The 17,239-nt window shown below is 35.2% G+C and overlaps 2 protein-coding genes and 1 pseudogene across 3 annotated transcripts in view; all 3 read right to left on the reverse strand.

Annotated features, from left to right (window-relative positions):
- Positions 1–17,239, reverse strand: part of LOC143667035 (olfactory receptor 13C9-like) — a 713,098-nt gene that overhangs the window by 289,682 nt on the left and 406,177 nt on the right. The gene's annotated exons all lie outside the window — the stretch shown is intronic.
- LOC143659299 (olfactory receptor 13F1-like) lies at positions 3,863–4,819 on the reverse strand. Its single transcript, XM_077132113.1, has one exon. It carries the CDS (start codon positions 4,817–4,819, stop codon positions 3,863–3,865), a length of 957 nt encoding a protein of 318 aa, XP_076988228.1.
- Positions 11,658–12,616, reverse strand: LOC143659304 (olfactory receptor 13F1-like; annotated as a pseudogene).

Raw genomic sequence — 17,239 nt, forward strand, 5'->3', positions numbered from 1 at the left:
AACCTGAATGGACCTTTAATAAGTGTAGAAGTTGAATCAGTAATTGAGGTATTTCCACTCTTTTAATTTGTTAAGGTTGCCAGAATGCAATACAACAAATATGGACTGACTTTTATAAGGGGAATTATTTAGTTACAAATGTACAGTTCTTCCGAGGAAAGGTAGTCAACTTTCATCTGGGTTCCTCTGTCACCAGAGAAGGCACACAGCTATGTCTGCTGACCTTCCCTCCTGGCTTCTGGAGGCTTTCACTAGGACAATTTCTTTCTGCATCTCCAAACATCTGGGTCTGAGCTGGCTCTGAGTTCTGAGCTGAGGTGTGCTCAGCTGTTGAGCTCCTTGGAGCTTGCTGAGCTGTTTCTCTCTCTTCTGACCTCTCCTTTTAAGCCCCTTCCATTGTGGGAGGCACTCCCCTTAGATGGCCATAGATGTAATCACCCATAGATAAATGTCACATTCTAGTGATTTAAATCCACAGCAACAGAACAATTCGACAACATCACCTGACCAAGATGACACCTGAACTTAATTTAACTACTACATCCACAAACAAAACTTCAGGGCTAGAGACAACAACTATGTCCAGAAACAAAACTTCAAAGCTAGAGACAGAATCACTGATGAATTTTGTCAATTTAAAATATAAGCAATATTAATATTGCAGAAATGTTATTTCAACTCAGAAAAGAGGAGGATGGATTGCTTCCCAAAACATTATAATAAGGCCAACACACTAGGGTACCAACAAAATCTGATGACTATATTACAAGAAAATGAAATTATAGAATAGTATCACTCATAAATTTAGAATAAACAAATCTCAAAAGTTGTCAAATCATATCCAGCATTAAATCAAAAGGCTAACATGTCAAGAACATGAAGTTATTATCCCAGAAAAGAAATGTCAGTTCAATATTTGAACATTAATCCCATAAGTTCATCTTATTAACAGAATAAATAAGAAAATTTTATAATTACCATGTCAATAAAAGTATAAAAAAGCACTTGTAAAATTTAAATCATATTCATGATAAAATTTATTCTCAGAGAACTAGGAATAAATGGACACTTCCATAATAGGATAAAGGACATCTAAGAAACATCTCAGCTATTATCAAATGCAATGAAAATGAACTGAAGGTTTTAATTTTGAAAAATTATATAGAATGTTTTATCTTTAAACTGGGTGATATTTTGGGCAGAGGCGTGGTGGGGGGTGGGGCAGCATGTTTAAAAGTTCTTTCTCTTCCTTAATGTAAAAAAAGATATTCTGCTTGATTTCTAGAAACCGCAGAGGTTAAACATTTATGTTTGAGTCTAAGATTCACATCAAATTGGATTTGGTACGTGGTATAGGAAATGGGTATCTAGTCATTTAAGCACCAGTCACTGAAAAAAGCAAAACTATTCTGTCCACACTGAGTCAGCTTGGTGCCTTTACTGACAATTGACCATATATCTGTAAGTTCTTTCTCACTTTTTATTCTGCTCCATTTATCTATTTATCTATATTTATGCAAACACCACAGTGTCTTGATTATTGTAGGTTAATAACCGTATTTGAAATTAGGTCATATAAATCCTGGAACAGCATTTTTTTTTCAAGACAGTTTTGGCTTTCTAGTTCCTCTCTATTTCATGTCTGTTTAAGAGGCATCCTGGTTCTGGAAAAGTCGATACCAGAGTGAAGTTTGGAAGTCTTCTAAGAACTAGGCTAATCTAGGACCTTAGCAGCCACATTTCAGGTCCTGAAGAAGGATTTTGCCAGAAGAAAACCAATGACAGTACGACTTGAAATTTTAAAAAATGGCTTTCTTGGGAATGGCAAATAGGGATTGGCAATGTGATAAAGCATGCACACTTTGATGAGTCATTAAATTTTAGTTTCTGTATCACATATACATATTTTTCCCCTATAAAAGCAAATAATAAGAGATAACTCTGAATATGTGTAGTCTCAATGTACATGATTATCTGGAATCAGGGTTTGATTTCTATTGTAGCAATTGGCTGGTAGTAAGGTTAGCACGCCTTCTTCTTCTTCAACAAAATAAGAGCATCAAGCCATGGCCACTGTTGTTTCATAGTTAGATCATTAAGGGATGATGAAAATAAGAATAACGGGTGTCTTTTCTTTACCTTATAAATACCAAGCCCCTACCTTGGAGAGATTCAGAATCAGTAGAACTGGACATCTAGTGTCTGAAGAATAAAAAAGAAAAATTTTCACGTACTCTAAGGACACTTGGATTATGAACACCACCAAGTACCTACCAGTAGAATTCCTTCCTCATACTGGATCTTTCATCAATCTTCTCACTTGCAACTGAACCATTCTTTGGAAGCCTTGTATTGCTCAGGCTGGGAACTCCTCTGATAAGTATCTAAAACAGTCTTGTCTTTCCTAAACCTAAAGCACAGGTAGCATTGATGTATGCAGCAGATAGTCTCATTCTTACCAGAAAAAACACCTCATCCACATAAATACAAGGATGCTCCTCTGATGGAAAAGACGTGATGTGCTCACGTGAGCCTCATATTATCCCCATTTCCAGTGAGGATGAAAAACACAAAGAAAAGATCTCCAATGTGACTACATTTGATAAGATATATGTTATGTAATTTGTTTCACAAATATAAAATATATTTAAACACATTCTCCCTAATATGTGTCTGTGCTAATATATCATTCTTTGCAACATAATCCCTTCAAAGTACAGGTTGACATCTTTTATTCATCAGTCTTATTTGGTTAATTTAGTCCTCTGTGAAAAATAGTAACACAGGTAATCGGTGATTAATTCATGCAGACAGAAAGTGCAACATGACAGCATTCTGACTTCATAGTCATGGATATTTCAATATTCCACATTGCTATGCCTCTACCCTGGAGGACTACAATTGAGCAAACCCTTGTGATGATATCTTTGCAGAAGCACACATATTCACTCATGCCCACTACATGGCCCAATCAACAATGTCTGATTTCAGAAAATTTAAAATGACATTTCATAAATATGGTTTTAAAAAATCTAAACTGTTTCACTTTTGCAACATCTTAGCAACTCAAGAGGTCTCTAATTGATGGTGTTTTCTTATACAAATTATGATCTATCACCATTTTGTATTGTATACATCCTTATTTTAAAAATATTTCCTGTTGTTTCTTAAATTCAAGAGTAAACATAAATAGCATAAGTTAAAATTACTTCAAAATCAAATAAGTTCTGGGGTGCAAGGGTAGTTGAGTGGTAGAATTCTTACCTGCCATGTGGGAGACCTGGGTTTGATTTCTGGTCCATGCATTTCTCTCCACTCCCCACCCCCCCAAAAAAAAACAAGCAAGCAAAACAAACAAAAAAATTCAACAAATGGTTCTGCAATAATGGGATTCTCACATGGAAAAACAATGAAATGTGACCCCAACATACAGCGTACAAAAAAAATTGAACCTAACACATTCAAAATTTTGTCTCTAATTCTGCTACTAATTGTCATAGGGATGCCATAGCTAGATACTGAAATAATATAACAAATCAACTGTGAAAAAATAGGCATTTGACTAATTTTAATGTTATAATTATATCTAAATAATAGCTATATAACATATGCTATATATCATCTGTGATATGTAATAAAAATATAGTATTAATAAATGCTAAATACACTTCAAAAACATAATTCTGTAGCACTAAATGGTTCATTAATATTAACAGTATTTTTACAAGTCAAATCAGGATAGAGGGAAGAAAGGTGAATTTTATCACAAATGTGTATTGTACAGGATTTTGTACACACCAACCAGTATGCCATACTATGGTGAATGTTGAAGGTTATTCAGATGAGTGTGCTTGTTTCAATATTATTTGACTTTGGAAATTAAAGTAGAACCAAAAGAATTTTTAGTGAGCAATTTTTTCAAAGCCACTTTTACCTCTTTGTTCCGTAGACTATAGATGATAGGATTCAGCATGGGAGTTAACCCAGCATACACCAAAGCCATGAACTTATCTATTTCCTGTGAATCTACAGCTGAGGGCTTCAGGTACATGGAGAGAGCTGTGCCATAGAACAAAACCACAACAATCAGGTGGGCTGTACACGTTGAAAAGGCTTTGCTTCTTCCATCCACTGAGCTGAGTCTCAGGATGTTGGAGAGGATGAAGGCATAGGAGATACAGATGAGGAGCATTGGTACGAGAATGACAAGTACGCTGAGCACCAGCATGACTAACTGTACCATGGAGATGTCCACACATACCAGTTTCAGGACAGCCAGAATTTCACAAGTGAAATGATTGATGTTATGACCACAGAGAGAAAGCTGTAACACAGATGCAGATTCCACCAGGGCAGCAAGGCTGCCTGTCACCCAGGAGCCAACTGCCATCTGCACACAGACCCTTCTGTTCATGATGATGGAGTATCTCAAGGGGTTGCAGATGGCCACATACCGGTCGTATGCCATCATGGACAAGAGCACACACTCGGTGGCACCCATAGTAAGAGCAAAGTACATCTGAGCAGCACATCCTGAGAATGAGATGGTGTTTTTTCCTGAAACAAAGTTAACCAGCATTGGAGAGAGAGCAGAAGAGGTGTACCAGATGTCCAGAAAAGAGAGGTTGCTGAGGAAGAAGTACATGGGGGTGTGCAGGTGGGAATCCAGAATGCTGATGGAGATCAAGATAATATTGCCCAGAAATGTGATTGAGAACATCAGAAGGCACAGCACAAAAATAAGGATCTCAATTTTAGGATAGTGGATAAACCCCAGAAATACAAAAACTGTTGCAGATGTCCAATTTGTCTGGAACATCTTATTCTGTTCTAGTCATCATTTTATATGCATAGAAGAATGAACATCACATACTGCATACAAAACAACAGACTTTCTACCCTATTAACTGGTATTCACACCATTGAAATTGTGGTCTGTGTTTACTGGCTTCTCTAGCTTGGTGATAGTATTAGACATAAATGTTTTAAGTAATCTCTTATTAATAAGGAAACTTTAAACAGGAAATTAATAAATTAAAAATCAGCTGATATTTCACCGAGATTTTCTTTTGACATAACTGTGAGGGCCTTTATTTCACAAATATTTGATGAGAGAAAGAGAGAGGAAGCAATCTTATTCTGCCTTTCTTCCTAAACCAGATTAGTAACTCATATATGGCTGTGCCATCCATTTACCTCTGGACCATTTAAATGGTTTCCTTCCTCTAGATAATAGCCTTCTTACTTGGCAGATTTCCTACATCCCAATTTCATGTTTTCTTCAGGCACCCATAGAGATTTGTCCAAAATAATATGGAATTTTCAGGGAATATAAGTTATAGATTTCTACAACTGCAGCTTAATGTATTGAAGACTTTGGATATTTAGATACAAACCAGAGTTTCCTTCACAAACCTGAGAAAATGTCATGTGGACACATAGCAGAGAACTCTTTCACGTTGCAAGATTTGCCTTGAAAACTATGATCTATAAACACTTTCCAAAGACCATTCATTGGCATTATAAGGCAATTTAAGTTCTTTGATGCTAAGGAAAAGTTTCTAATTGTGGGGCAAATTAAAGTTACAAACGTGTTCATGCAGCAATACAATTTCTGAGACTCCAGGGACAATGTCCCACAGATGCAATTATAGTCAGTAGCATATCTGTTCTAATTGTAGTGTTATTAAACAAGAAGTGAACCTGTCCCTGTCTATACTATGTTTGGAGAGGGGAAACTTTGCTCCTCATTGTCTAAATCAGTCAAGTTGTCTAATTTCTATAATATTAAAAAGAATTGTGACAATTTCTCCTTCATTTTCCGGGAGGATATCATAATACGTATCACATCAAGTTGTATTTTATGCGCAGCCCACCAAATATGTAGGGTTATGAGTTTATGGCATCTATTGTTCTTCATGATTCAAAGAGAAGACTTATGAGAAGGGATGAAGAATCTTGAACTTTTTCTTTAAATCGATCCCCTTTTGGGAAGGTTGTTCCATTGAATCATGGTACTTAGACCCTTCAGAAACCTAGAGAAGTCTCTGCTTATTTAAATGGTGCTTTGTAATCCTGGTACATACTTACTCATTTTCCTATTGAGGGACTAATGGTGCATGATGGATGGTGGCATGGGAAAAATGTGCCATGATTTTCTCACTATACAATTATGATTGGATATTTTCTTGTCAGTAAAAGTCCATAATCAAAGCCATTAGTTAATTATCTGTATTATTCATCATATGTATTCTTCTTCTCCAAAAAGGTTAGAAATTTAAGATATTGCCAAGATCTTTAAAAGCATGACCAGAAATCCTCTTGTCATTCTATATTATATGGCAATCAGAATGCAGTCTTGAAACCTTTCATAAATTCTGCTTCCACGAGAATAAAATCTTTCAGGCTTGAGAATGATGCATATGTTTCACTTCTTAAAATATAGGAAAGCTTTTTTTTCTAGGTAAACATAGGTCCTTGATGCAAAAAAAAAAAACAAAACTGAAAAATCCTTTCACTTCACCACTTTATATGTCATATATGCAGTTGATGATCCTCATTGAGCTTCAGATGATTCATTTGTAAAAGGGAGCTGACAATATATCCTTTTCAGAGTTATTACGAGGCATACAGGCATTTTATGGGAAGCAAACAAGCAGCACCGTATAATATAGTATGTGCATAATGCATAATTATTATTCAATTTCTTTCTTTGAATATTTTTATACTTATCTCTTGAAACTTCTTCCTGTCTTTGTCTCCCTTCTTGGAATTTCTCTCCTTATTTGATTATGGCAATATCATTGCTTTTCTTTCCTCATTTAAACAGATTCATTGCATCCTAACAAAAATATTTGGAAATTGAAAGAAAAGAAGCTGACTGATATCTGCAACCTGAGCCCACCTACTTAACCCCCCAACATTCCACTAAGTCCCTTTATCCAATATTCCTCTCAACCCTTTTGTTGGATAAGTGTATCCTACCTGTTAGGATACTGTAGACACATGCTGGTAGGTCCTGAAGAGAATCGTGTATGTTGACCTTATTGTATGAGGTAGTGGGGAGGGTCATCGAAACATAACTTGAAGTCTAACCATCAAGGGTTGGGGTGGATGCCAGTGACAAGACTGATGAAGGCCACTCAACTGACTTGCTACTGTATATGAAACAACAGGCCTCATTTCCACTTTGAAGAGAGCTCAAGGAACACTGAAAGAAAGAGAAACTTCCATTAAATTTGTTGTACAGAAGAGAGAGTCTAAAATCTTGGCAAGTTTTCTGATACTTATTAATCTCAAGTCTTCCCTAACTCATTCATAGCAATAATAGTTATTCATGTGCTTAGGCCAAAACAGTAGAGGCCATCTGTGACTCCTTTTCTCTCTCTTACCCTTTATTCAAAACAAAATAATGTCAGGACCCAACTGTCTAAAAATAATGTGTCAGGATTAGAGCATTTGATGATTGTGGACTACCACATGACAAAAAGCTTGGATAAGACTAACTCTCCAACCACTAACTATTATAAACTCTTAATTAAGTAAGAAAAATAACTTTTTAAGGGCACTAGAAGGCAAGCTAAATAGTACTGGAGGAGATTCAACCTCTGCTAGCACAGAAACACAATGGGTAATATCCACACTTATATGGTTTTCCCCTCAAGGGAAGCAGATAGAGCTCAAGCAGAATGCAAGTCTTACCAGGCTGAGAAATATGAAATTAGTGTTGTAGCTGTGGGAGCAACTGATAATTTATGGAGAAATCTACAAAAAGAGGGATTCACAAAGAAAGACCAAAATCTAGACAAAATCCCCACTCCAACACTTGGCTCACATATGAATCAGGCATGTGTAGAGTGAGACTCCTTGGAACCTAGGAAAATGTGACAATAGGAAGACTGAAAGGGCTGATCAGAGACTTTTGCAACAGTTCAACTCAGGGGAGACAGAGTTGGTGTTCAAGCTCCACCAGAGTAAAGGGGCTTGGTAAATGTTTCCAGACTTTCATTGAAATCCTTGTCCTTTCTTCCTGCATCAGACAGACACTCTGGCCCAGACTAATGTGGTAAGTTTCTTCACACATGGGGTGGAAGTGGTAGGGAAGGGGTTGAGGCGTATAAATTAATAAGCATCTCATTTCATAACCAAGCAAGTGGTATAACTTATTTAATATTCTTCAAAGAATCATGTATTATAGAGTGTGGATTTATTTGTTGTAAGTAATTCTTTATCCAGAGACAATCTGCAAATGGTATTCAGTAGATAAGGTCTTGTTATCCAAGCATATACCATTAGTCTCTTCACTCATAGATTCAGCTGATAAGAGTTTCAAAATGGTCATCTGCCTATTGCTTTCCTCATCCTTCTTGGAGCATGCCCCATAAAGGGAGGCAGGGTATCATAGGCACATTACTTACCTCCTTCATCCATGGTCAATGGGAAATTACTGTCATAAAGGTTTTATATTTTACATAAGGTGATTTAATATACACTTATTGAATGTAGAGTGAAATAATTTAACAATCCATACTGTAGTCCCAAGTACGACCATGAGAATTGCTAGAAGGAAATATAGCAAAAAAAAGCTAATAGAGGGGATATAAGGGTATAACAAGAATAATTGATTAATTTAAAATAATGCAGATATATGGACTAAAAATAGAGAGGACAAGCAGAAAACTGACAGCAAGATTGCAGAATTGAACAAAATCATAATTACTTAAATATAAACGGACTAAAGGCTCCAAGTGAAACAAGATGGTGAGAGTAGATAAAAAAGAAAGACACAGCTTTATGTTTAAAAAATACTCTTTAACCAAAGACACAGATAAGTTGAAAAGTAAAAAGATTGAAAAACACTTACATGTAAAACTAAATAAAAGAAAGCTTTAATGTCTACATTAAGGTCATATAAATTAATTTCAAGAAAGAGAATATTAAAGGATGTAGAAAATAAAATATTAAATCATCAAGAATAAATTAAAATAAAAGGTCAATGGACATCCAGCTAGGAGCATAAACTCAAATCCATGAAACAAAAATTGACACAGATAAAGGGAAAGCGGAAAAATATGTGATCATATCTGAAAAATTTTCACCCTCATTTTCAATAATTGAAGGAATACATGGATAAAATTCAGTATGAATTGGAAGGTTGTAAACTATCAAATAGTTTAATCCAACTGACATTTGCAAAACAATATTCAGCAATTTCAGAATCACATCTTTTTCAAATGCATACTGAATACTCTCCAAATAGATCAATGCTGATTCATAAAAGACATCTCAATAAACTTCCTAAGACTGAAATCATACCCATTATGTTTATGAAACACAACATTGAATATAATGCCACTAAAAATATTATCTAGAAAATTCTACAATATTTAGACCTTAAGCCATAAAATTCTAAATTCCCAACTTGTCAAAGAAGAAATTACAAGAGAAACTAAAACGTATTTTGGACTGAATGATAATGGAAATGAATCATATCAAAATTTGTGAGATGCAGCATGAACAGTGCTTTGGTAGACAGATACAGCTTTCAAAGGTTGTAGTAAGGATGAAGAGGGTTTTGTATCAGTGCAACTAAAGAAACTTGAAAAACATTGCAACTAAAGAAACTAGAAAAAGAAGCACAAAGTGGTCCACGGTAAGTAGAATGAAATAAATAATAAAGATCAAAGCAGAAATTGTGAAAGAGAAGAGGAAAAGACAATAAAGAAAATAATAGAGTCAAAGCTTGGATATTTGAAAAATTTCATAAAATTGATAAATCTCTACCTGATTTAGGAAAGACAATAATCTCAAAAATTAAAACCTCAGAAATAAGAGAGCAGATATCACTGCAACTCTTATTTATATTTCAAAAATAATAGGAGACCTTATTACCTACTTTTTGCCAAGAAATCCAACAATAGGTTAAATGTATAAATTTCTGGAAAATCACCACTTTACCAAGATCTACACAATAAAAAAACTGGAAAATCTGAATAGACCTATAATCAGTGTGGAAATGGAATATCCCACAAATAAAACTTCATACCTAGAGATGTATCCCTAGTGAATTTTATCAATTTAAAATATAAATATAATAAACATATGAATATAAATAGTAATATTCTGGAAATTTTATAACAACTCAGAAAATAAAAGAAAACAGAATGCATTCCAAAGCTTTATTATAAGGCCATATAACCTGGTACAATTCTGAGATAGATATTACAAGAAAGGAAATTATAGGACAATATCACTCATGGATATAGTTAACAGCCCTTAAAAATTATTGGCAAATCATATTCAGCATTAAATAAGAAAGCTAATATATCAAGAACAAGTAGGTGTTATCCTAGAAAAAAAATGTCAGTTTAATATTTGAACATTATCCCTTTTAAGTTAACCTTAGTAACAGAATAAAGCAGAAAAATTATAATTAACATGTCGATAAACAAAAAGAAAAGCTTTATAAAAAGCAAATCTTTTTCATGATAAAAATTATCCTCAGTAAACTGAGAACAAACAGATAGTTCCACAATATGACAAAAGACATCTATGACACATCTCAGCTGTGAAAAGAGAAATCAAGTTTTAAATTTTGTAAAATTATAAATGAGGTTTATCTATACAGAAGTGACATTTTGAGGGGGTTCTGTTTTAAAATTATTTGTCTTTTCCAAGGCAAAAAAGATATTTTCCTGGATTTCTAGAAATTGCAGAGATTAAACATTTTTGTTTGAGTCTCTGAGTTACCTCAAATTGAATTTGGTGTGTGGTGTAGGATATGGATATCCAGTTGTTCCAGCACCAGATATTGGGCGCAAAAAAGAAAACTATCCTTTTTACACTGAATCTTTTTGTGCACCTTTATTGACAATCAATTGACCATATATTTCTGGATTCTTCCTCATGCTTTATTCTGCTCATTTTAACTTTGTCTATATGACAATAACACAGATTCCTGATTATTGTAGGTTAATAACTAAGTTTGAAATTAGGTCCTATAAATTGTCCCTTCTCTATTTCATCAAATAGAAAACCATATTTTTTTTCCACATTGCAACATTTTGGAAACTAGAAAGAGTTCTTTAATTGATGGTATCTTGGTTTTATAAAGTTTGATTTATCACCATTTTGAATTGCACTCATGTTTATTTTAAGAATACTTCTTATTGCTTTTAAAATTCAAGGGTGAATATAATAAAATAAGCTAAAATTACTTAAAAATATAATAGCTTCAATATGTTAACTCCAACTCTGCTAGTTATTGTCACAGGGATGCCTGAAATAGATATTGAGATGATTTAGCAAGCCAAGTGTGAGACAATAGGCAATTATCTAATTTTAATGTTATATTTATATATAAATAAAAGATATATAACTTATGACATATATCATCCATGATATATAATAAATATATAATACAAATACATGCTAAGTACATTTCCAAAAACATAATTTTGTATTACTAAATGGTTCATTAACATCAACAATATTATTTACAAGTCCAATCAGGTTAGAGGACAGGAAAGTAAATTTTTATGACAAATGTGTACTGTTCGGTTTATGCCATCCAGTTTATTGTTCAGGTTTATGCCATCCAGTATACAGACTTATAGATAATATTTGAGATTATCCAGGTGAGAGTGCTTGTTCCAATATTATTTGAGTATAGAAATGAAGATTGTACCAAAAGGAATTCTAGTCAGCAATTTTTTCAAAGCCACTTTCACCTCTTTGTTCCGTAGACTATAAATGATAGGATTCAACATGGGAGTTAACCCAGCATACACCAAAGCCATAAATTTGTCTACTTCCTGTGAATCTACAGCTGAGGGCTTCAGGTACATGGAGAGAGCTGTGCCATAAAACAAAACCACAACAGTCAGGTGGGCTGTACACGTTGAAAAGGCTTTGCTTCTTCCATCTGCTGAGCTGATCCTCAGGATGCTAGAGAGGATGAAGGCATAGGAGATACAGATGAGGAGCATTTGCATGGGAAGGAGAAGTGTGCTGATCACCAGCATGATTAATTGTGCCATAGAGGTGTCTACACATACCAGTTTCAAGACAGCCAGAATTTCACAAGTGAAATGATTGATGTTGTTATGACCACAGAGAGAAAGCTGTAGCACAGATGCAGATTCCACCAGGGCAGTGAGGCAGCCCGTTATCCAGGAGCCAACTGCCATCTGCACACAGACCCTCCTGTTCATGATGATGCAGTATCTCAGGGGGTTGCAGATGGCCACATACCGGTCATATGCCATCACGGACAGAAGCACACACTCAGTAGAGCCCATAGCAAGAGATATGTACATCTGAGCAGCACATCCTAAGACTGAGATGGTGTTTGTCCCTGAAACAAAGTTTACCATCATCGGAGTGAGAGCAGAAGAGGTGTACCAGATGTCCATAAAAGAGAGGTTACTGAGGAAGAAGTACATGGGGGTGTGCAGGTGGGAATCCAGAATGCTGATGGAGATCAAGATAATATTGCCCAAAAATGTGATAAGTACATCAGCAAGCACAGCACAAATACAAGAATCTCAACTTTAGGGTAGTAGGAAAACCCAAGAAATACAAAACCTGTCACAGATGTCCAATTTGCCTGGAACATTTTATTTTGCCCTATTCATCTTTTTATGTACAAAGAGGGATTAACATCTCATACTATATCCAAAACAGAAGACCTTCCTCCCCATTCTCACACCTTCATTCCATGAATTTGTTGTCTATGTTTAAAGGCTCCTCTACCTTGGCAATAGCTTTAGGAATATGTGTTTGAAGGAATCTGTCATCAATAAGGAAAATTTCAAGAAGGAAGTCAATAAAGTTAAAAAATTCTTAATCTGATATTTTACCAAAACTTATTTGACTTTGCTGAGAAAGAGGAAGGAAACAATCTTATGCTGTCTTTTTTCTTCCAAATCCAGATTGGTAACTCATCTATGGTTATGTCATCCATTTACCTCCGGACCATTGGTGTGATTTCCTTCCTTTAGTTTGGTAATAGTCTTCTTTCTTCAGAAATATTCTGCTTTCAATTATATAGTTCTTCAGGTATTCACAGAGATCTGTCCAAAATTATTTGGGAAATTCCAGGAATATAAGAAGGTATAGGTTTCTGAAGCCACAAATTAATTTACTGAAAACTGTGAATATTTAGAAACATAACAAGCATTTGCTTCTCAAACCCAGGTAAATTATGACAGGTATTCTCATAATAGAGCACACATTGCAGAGATTCTTTTCATGTTGCAAGGGTTTCCCTGAAGTCTGTGAACTGAAAACAGCCTCCAAAGGACAATTCATTGGCATTATAAGGCTATTTAAGTTCTTTGATGCTAATGAAAAGTTTCTAATTTCTGTGACAAATTCAAGTCAGAAATCTATTCTTGCAGGATTACAAATGTGAAACTCCAGGGACAATGTCACACAGATCCAATTATAGTAAGTAGCTCATCTGTTTTAATTGTAGTGTTATTCAACAAGAAACAAGAATTTTCCTGTCTATACTGTGTTTGGGAAGGGGAACTTTACCCTGGTGCTTATTATGAAAGTCACTGGTTAATTGGTATAAGATGAAGGAAAATATTGCCGTTGTTTCAGCCTTCATTTTGAGGGAGGATGTCCTTTCAGGTTTGAGATCGAGTTGTATTTTCATGAAGACTACCAATGATGAGGGTTGCAAACTGAATGACTCAAAGGGGAGACATATGAGAACAGGTATTTTCATGTAAGTGTAAGAAGAACCCAGGGCTCTTTCTTCAAAGCAGAGCTCATTTTGAGGAGTAAGTTTCATCATATAAAGACTCCTTGACTCTTTAGAAATAAACAGAAGTTTATGTTTATTTCAGTGTTGCTTTGTAATCCTATTCACTCACAGCTTGCCTGTTCTCTATTTGAGAGGCTGGTGGTGTACAGAAAACATTATACATTTCATAACGTCATTTCATCGCTGTAAATCATTTATGATTGGATAAGTTACTTTTAGTAAAACTCTGAAGTCCTGGTCATTACTGAGTTATTGCTTATCAAATACATATTCATTCTCAGAGAAGGTTATAAATTTGAACTATTGCCAAGATTTTTTAAAACACAACCAAAATCACCTCCTCACTATCTAATATATTGCAACTAGAATGCAACTTTTGGATCTCTTATTAACTCTGCTCACAGAGGAATCTAATTTTTCAGGCCTCAGGTTGATTTACATGATTCATTTCTTTGACTATAGGACATCTTGCTGCTTAGGAAAGGCTTTAGTACTACAAAAACCTTCCTCTTCACCTTTTCAGGGTGTCATCTTGGACCAGTTGAGGCTGCTCATTGAGCTTCAGTTTACTCAACTGTAAAAGGGTAATGACAACATATCCTTGTTAGTGTTGTTGTGAAGAATGGAAATAACTTTTGAAAATCTACCAACAGAGTATTGATATGTTAATAATCGCTTAATTGTTATTAGATTTCTCAACTTGTTTTCTACTTACCTCTTGACACCTCTTCCTTTTTTGTATCAAGGTTTCCTTCTCATTTGTACTTTCACGATTGCCTTACTTTCCTAATTGAGTTAAGATTCACTGCAACCTTAAAAACAATTGTTGAAATTAAAACAAGAAAAGTATTGACTGACATCTGACTCCAGGGTCCCACCCTTCTTCTGAATTTTTCTATCCAACACCACCTCCAACTCACCTTGTAGATAAGTGTGCCCTCCTGCTCAGGTCCTGTAGACAAATGCTTATAAAACTTGAGGAAAATCACTCAGGTTGACCTGAAACTGTATAGGGGGAAATGCCCAGAGAGTAATGCTTTAGTGCTGCCAATACAAAGATTCAGGTGGAGAACACTGACTAAGATTGATGAAGACTGCCCACCTAGACACTCTATAATAGGCACCAGACCAACTTTTACTTTGGAGAGAGCTCAGCAAACACTGAAAGAAAAACACTGAATCAGCATAGAATTTCCTGTATAGAAGTGAAGGAGCCAAAAATTCTTGGAAAGTTTTCTGCCACATATAAAGCTCTAGTCTTACCTACCTTCATTAACGGCACCTGCATCTATTCATGTAGTCAAGCCAAAAACATAGAAATCGTCATGATTCCATTTTCTCTCTCTTAACCTGTATCCACTAGAAATAATGTGAAGGCAACATCTGCTGGAAAAGTATGTGTAAGATTTCCAGCTTCTGGTAATAGTGGAATATCTTTTGGCAAAGTATCATAGATCATACTAACTCTCCCACTATTACAAATTATAAACTCTGGATGAAGTATGAAAAAACAACTGTTTGTCTATACTAGAAAGTAATCAAAAGGAGGCAAATCCAAAGGTATTCTAACTTTTGGGGACATGAAACACATTGTGTTAGGCCCATATTGAAGTGGTGTTTCTCTCAAGGTGTTTCTCCAGGTTGAGTAGCAGACAGAGCTTAAGCAGAAAGCAAGAGTTGTTGAGCTAAGAAATCAGAAATCAGTATTTGTTAATGTTGGAGAAGCTGGTGATTCAGGGAGAAATCTTGGAAAAGAGGGAACCATAGATGGGAAGACTATCCCCTATAATTCTTGGCCAACCCTTGAATTGGACATATGTAGAGTGTGATTCCTTGGAAGAGCTGAGCAGAAATTTTTACCAGCTACTCACTGCAGGAGAGACAGTGTTGGTGTTCAAGCCTCCCTAAAATAGAGGGGCTTGGTAAATGCCTCCAGATTTCCACTGAAAGCCTTGTTATTCCTTCCTGCATGAGACAGGCACTCTGGCCCAGAATAATGGATGTGGCCTTCCATGAGATATGCATGGTTACTTCACATTTCAGGAGGAGCATTTAAATTAAAAAGCATTTCATTTTCTACCCCAGCAAGTTGTTTAGATTATGTAACATTTTTCCATAGGAGATTCTGCATTTATTTACCGCAAGTAATTCTTTACCTTGAGAATCTCTCCAAGGTAAAGATACAGTCTCTTCTCCCAACAAATATCATCAACTGGTTACCCAGAGATTCATTTGATAAGGACTTGTCACCTGCCTTTTGTTTTTCTCTCTCGCTTAGGAGCATGTCCTTGGTAAAGGGAGTAAATGAATTAGAAGCAACTTGCTCAATTCCTCTATCCATGAGCACATGGAAATTTGCTGTCATAAAGGTTTAACATTTGACATGAGTTGATTTAATGTAAATTCATTGAAGGTAGAGTGAAATAAGTTCAGAATCCATAATGAAATCCCAAGAGCAACCACTAAAAATAATTCAGAAAGATACAACCAAAAGAGTAAGCAAAAAGAGAATATGAAAAATAAGGAATAAAGATTAGAGGAGAGGGTGGACCACAGTGACTTGGCAGGCAGAGTTCTCACCTGCCATGCCAGAGACCCAGGTTCAATTACTGGTGCCCACCCATGGGAAAAAAAAAAATTAGAAGAGACAAATAGAAAGCAAATAGTAAGATTGTAGAGGTAAATGAAATTATATTAATAATTATATATAAGTGGACTAATGATGCAAATTGAAAGATACATTATTGGACTGGAAAAAAAAGGAAGACCCAGCTTTACATTCTTAAAAAAAAATACATCTTAAAGACAAGTTGAAAAGTAAGAGGATAGAGAAACATATAACATTATTCAAAAATTAAATGAAAGAAAGCAGAAATGCCTAATTAATTAATATTAGACAAATTAACTTCAAGAAAATGGTTCTTTTTAAAATTTTTTGACATTTTTTGCTGTAAAATATAACAAATATACAAAAAAGCATAAATGTCAAAGTACATTGTAACAAGTAATTATAGAGAAGATTTCAGAGTTTTAGTTTGGTTACAGTTCCATGATTTCCCTTCTTTTAGTTTTCAATGTCTTGGAGCAAGACACTGCTCCAAGTGACTGCTCCAAGACACTGGAAACTAAAAGAAATATCAATGGAATGATTCAGCAGTCATACTCATTTGTTAAATCCTATCTTCTCTGTTATAACTCTTCCTTCTCTTTCGATCTTTCTCCTAATCTTTAACAGGATTTGGACTGTGTCCATTCTAACTTTTTCATATTGGAAAGGGCTGTCAATACTATTGGGTAAGGGACTGGAACTAGTTGATACTCTGGAGAGGCTGGACCCTCTGGGTTTCAGGATTCACCTGGCATAGGAACCCATCTGGAGGTTGTAGGTTTCTGGAAAGTAATCCTACTGCATGGAACTTTTGTAGAATCTCAGATAGAACCCTAGGTGCTCTTTAGGGTTGATAG

The sequence above is a fragment of the Tamandua tetradactyla genome, chromosome 2, assembly GCF_023851605.1.
Source record: "Tamandua tetradactyla isolate mTamTet1 chromosome 2, mTamTet1.pri, whole genome shotgun sequence".
In the NCBI taxonomy this organism is placed as follows: Eukaryota; Metazoa; Chordata; class Mammalia; order Pilosa; family Myrmecophagidae; genus Tamandua; species Tamandua tetradactyla.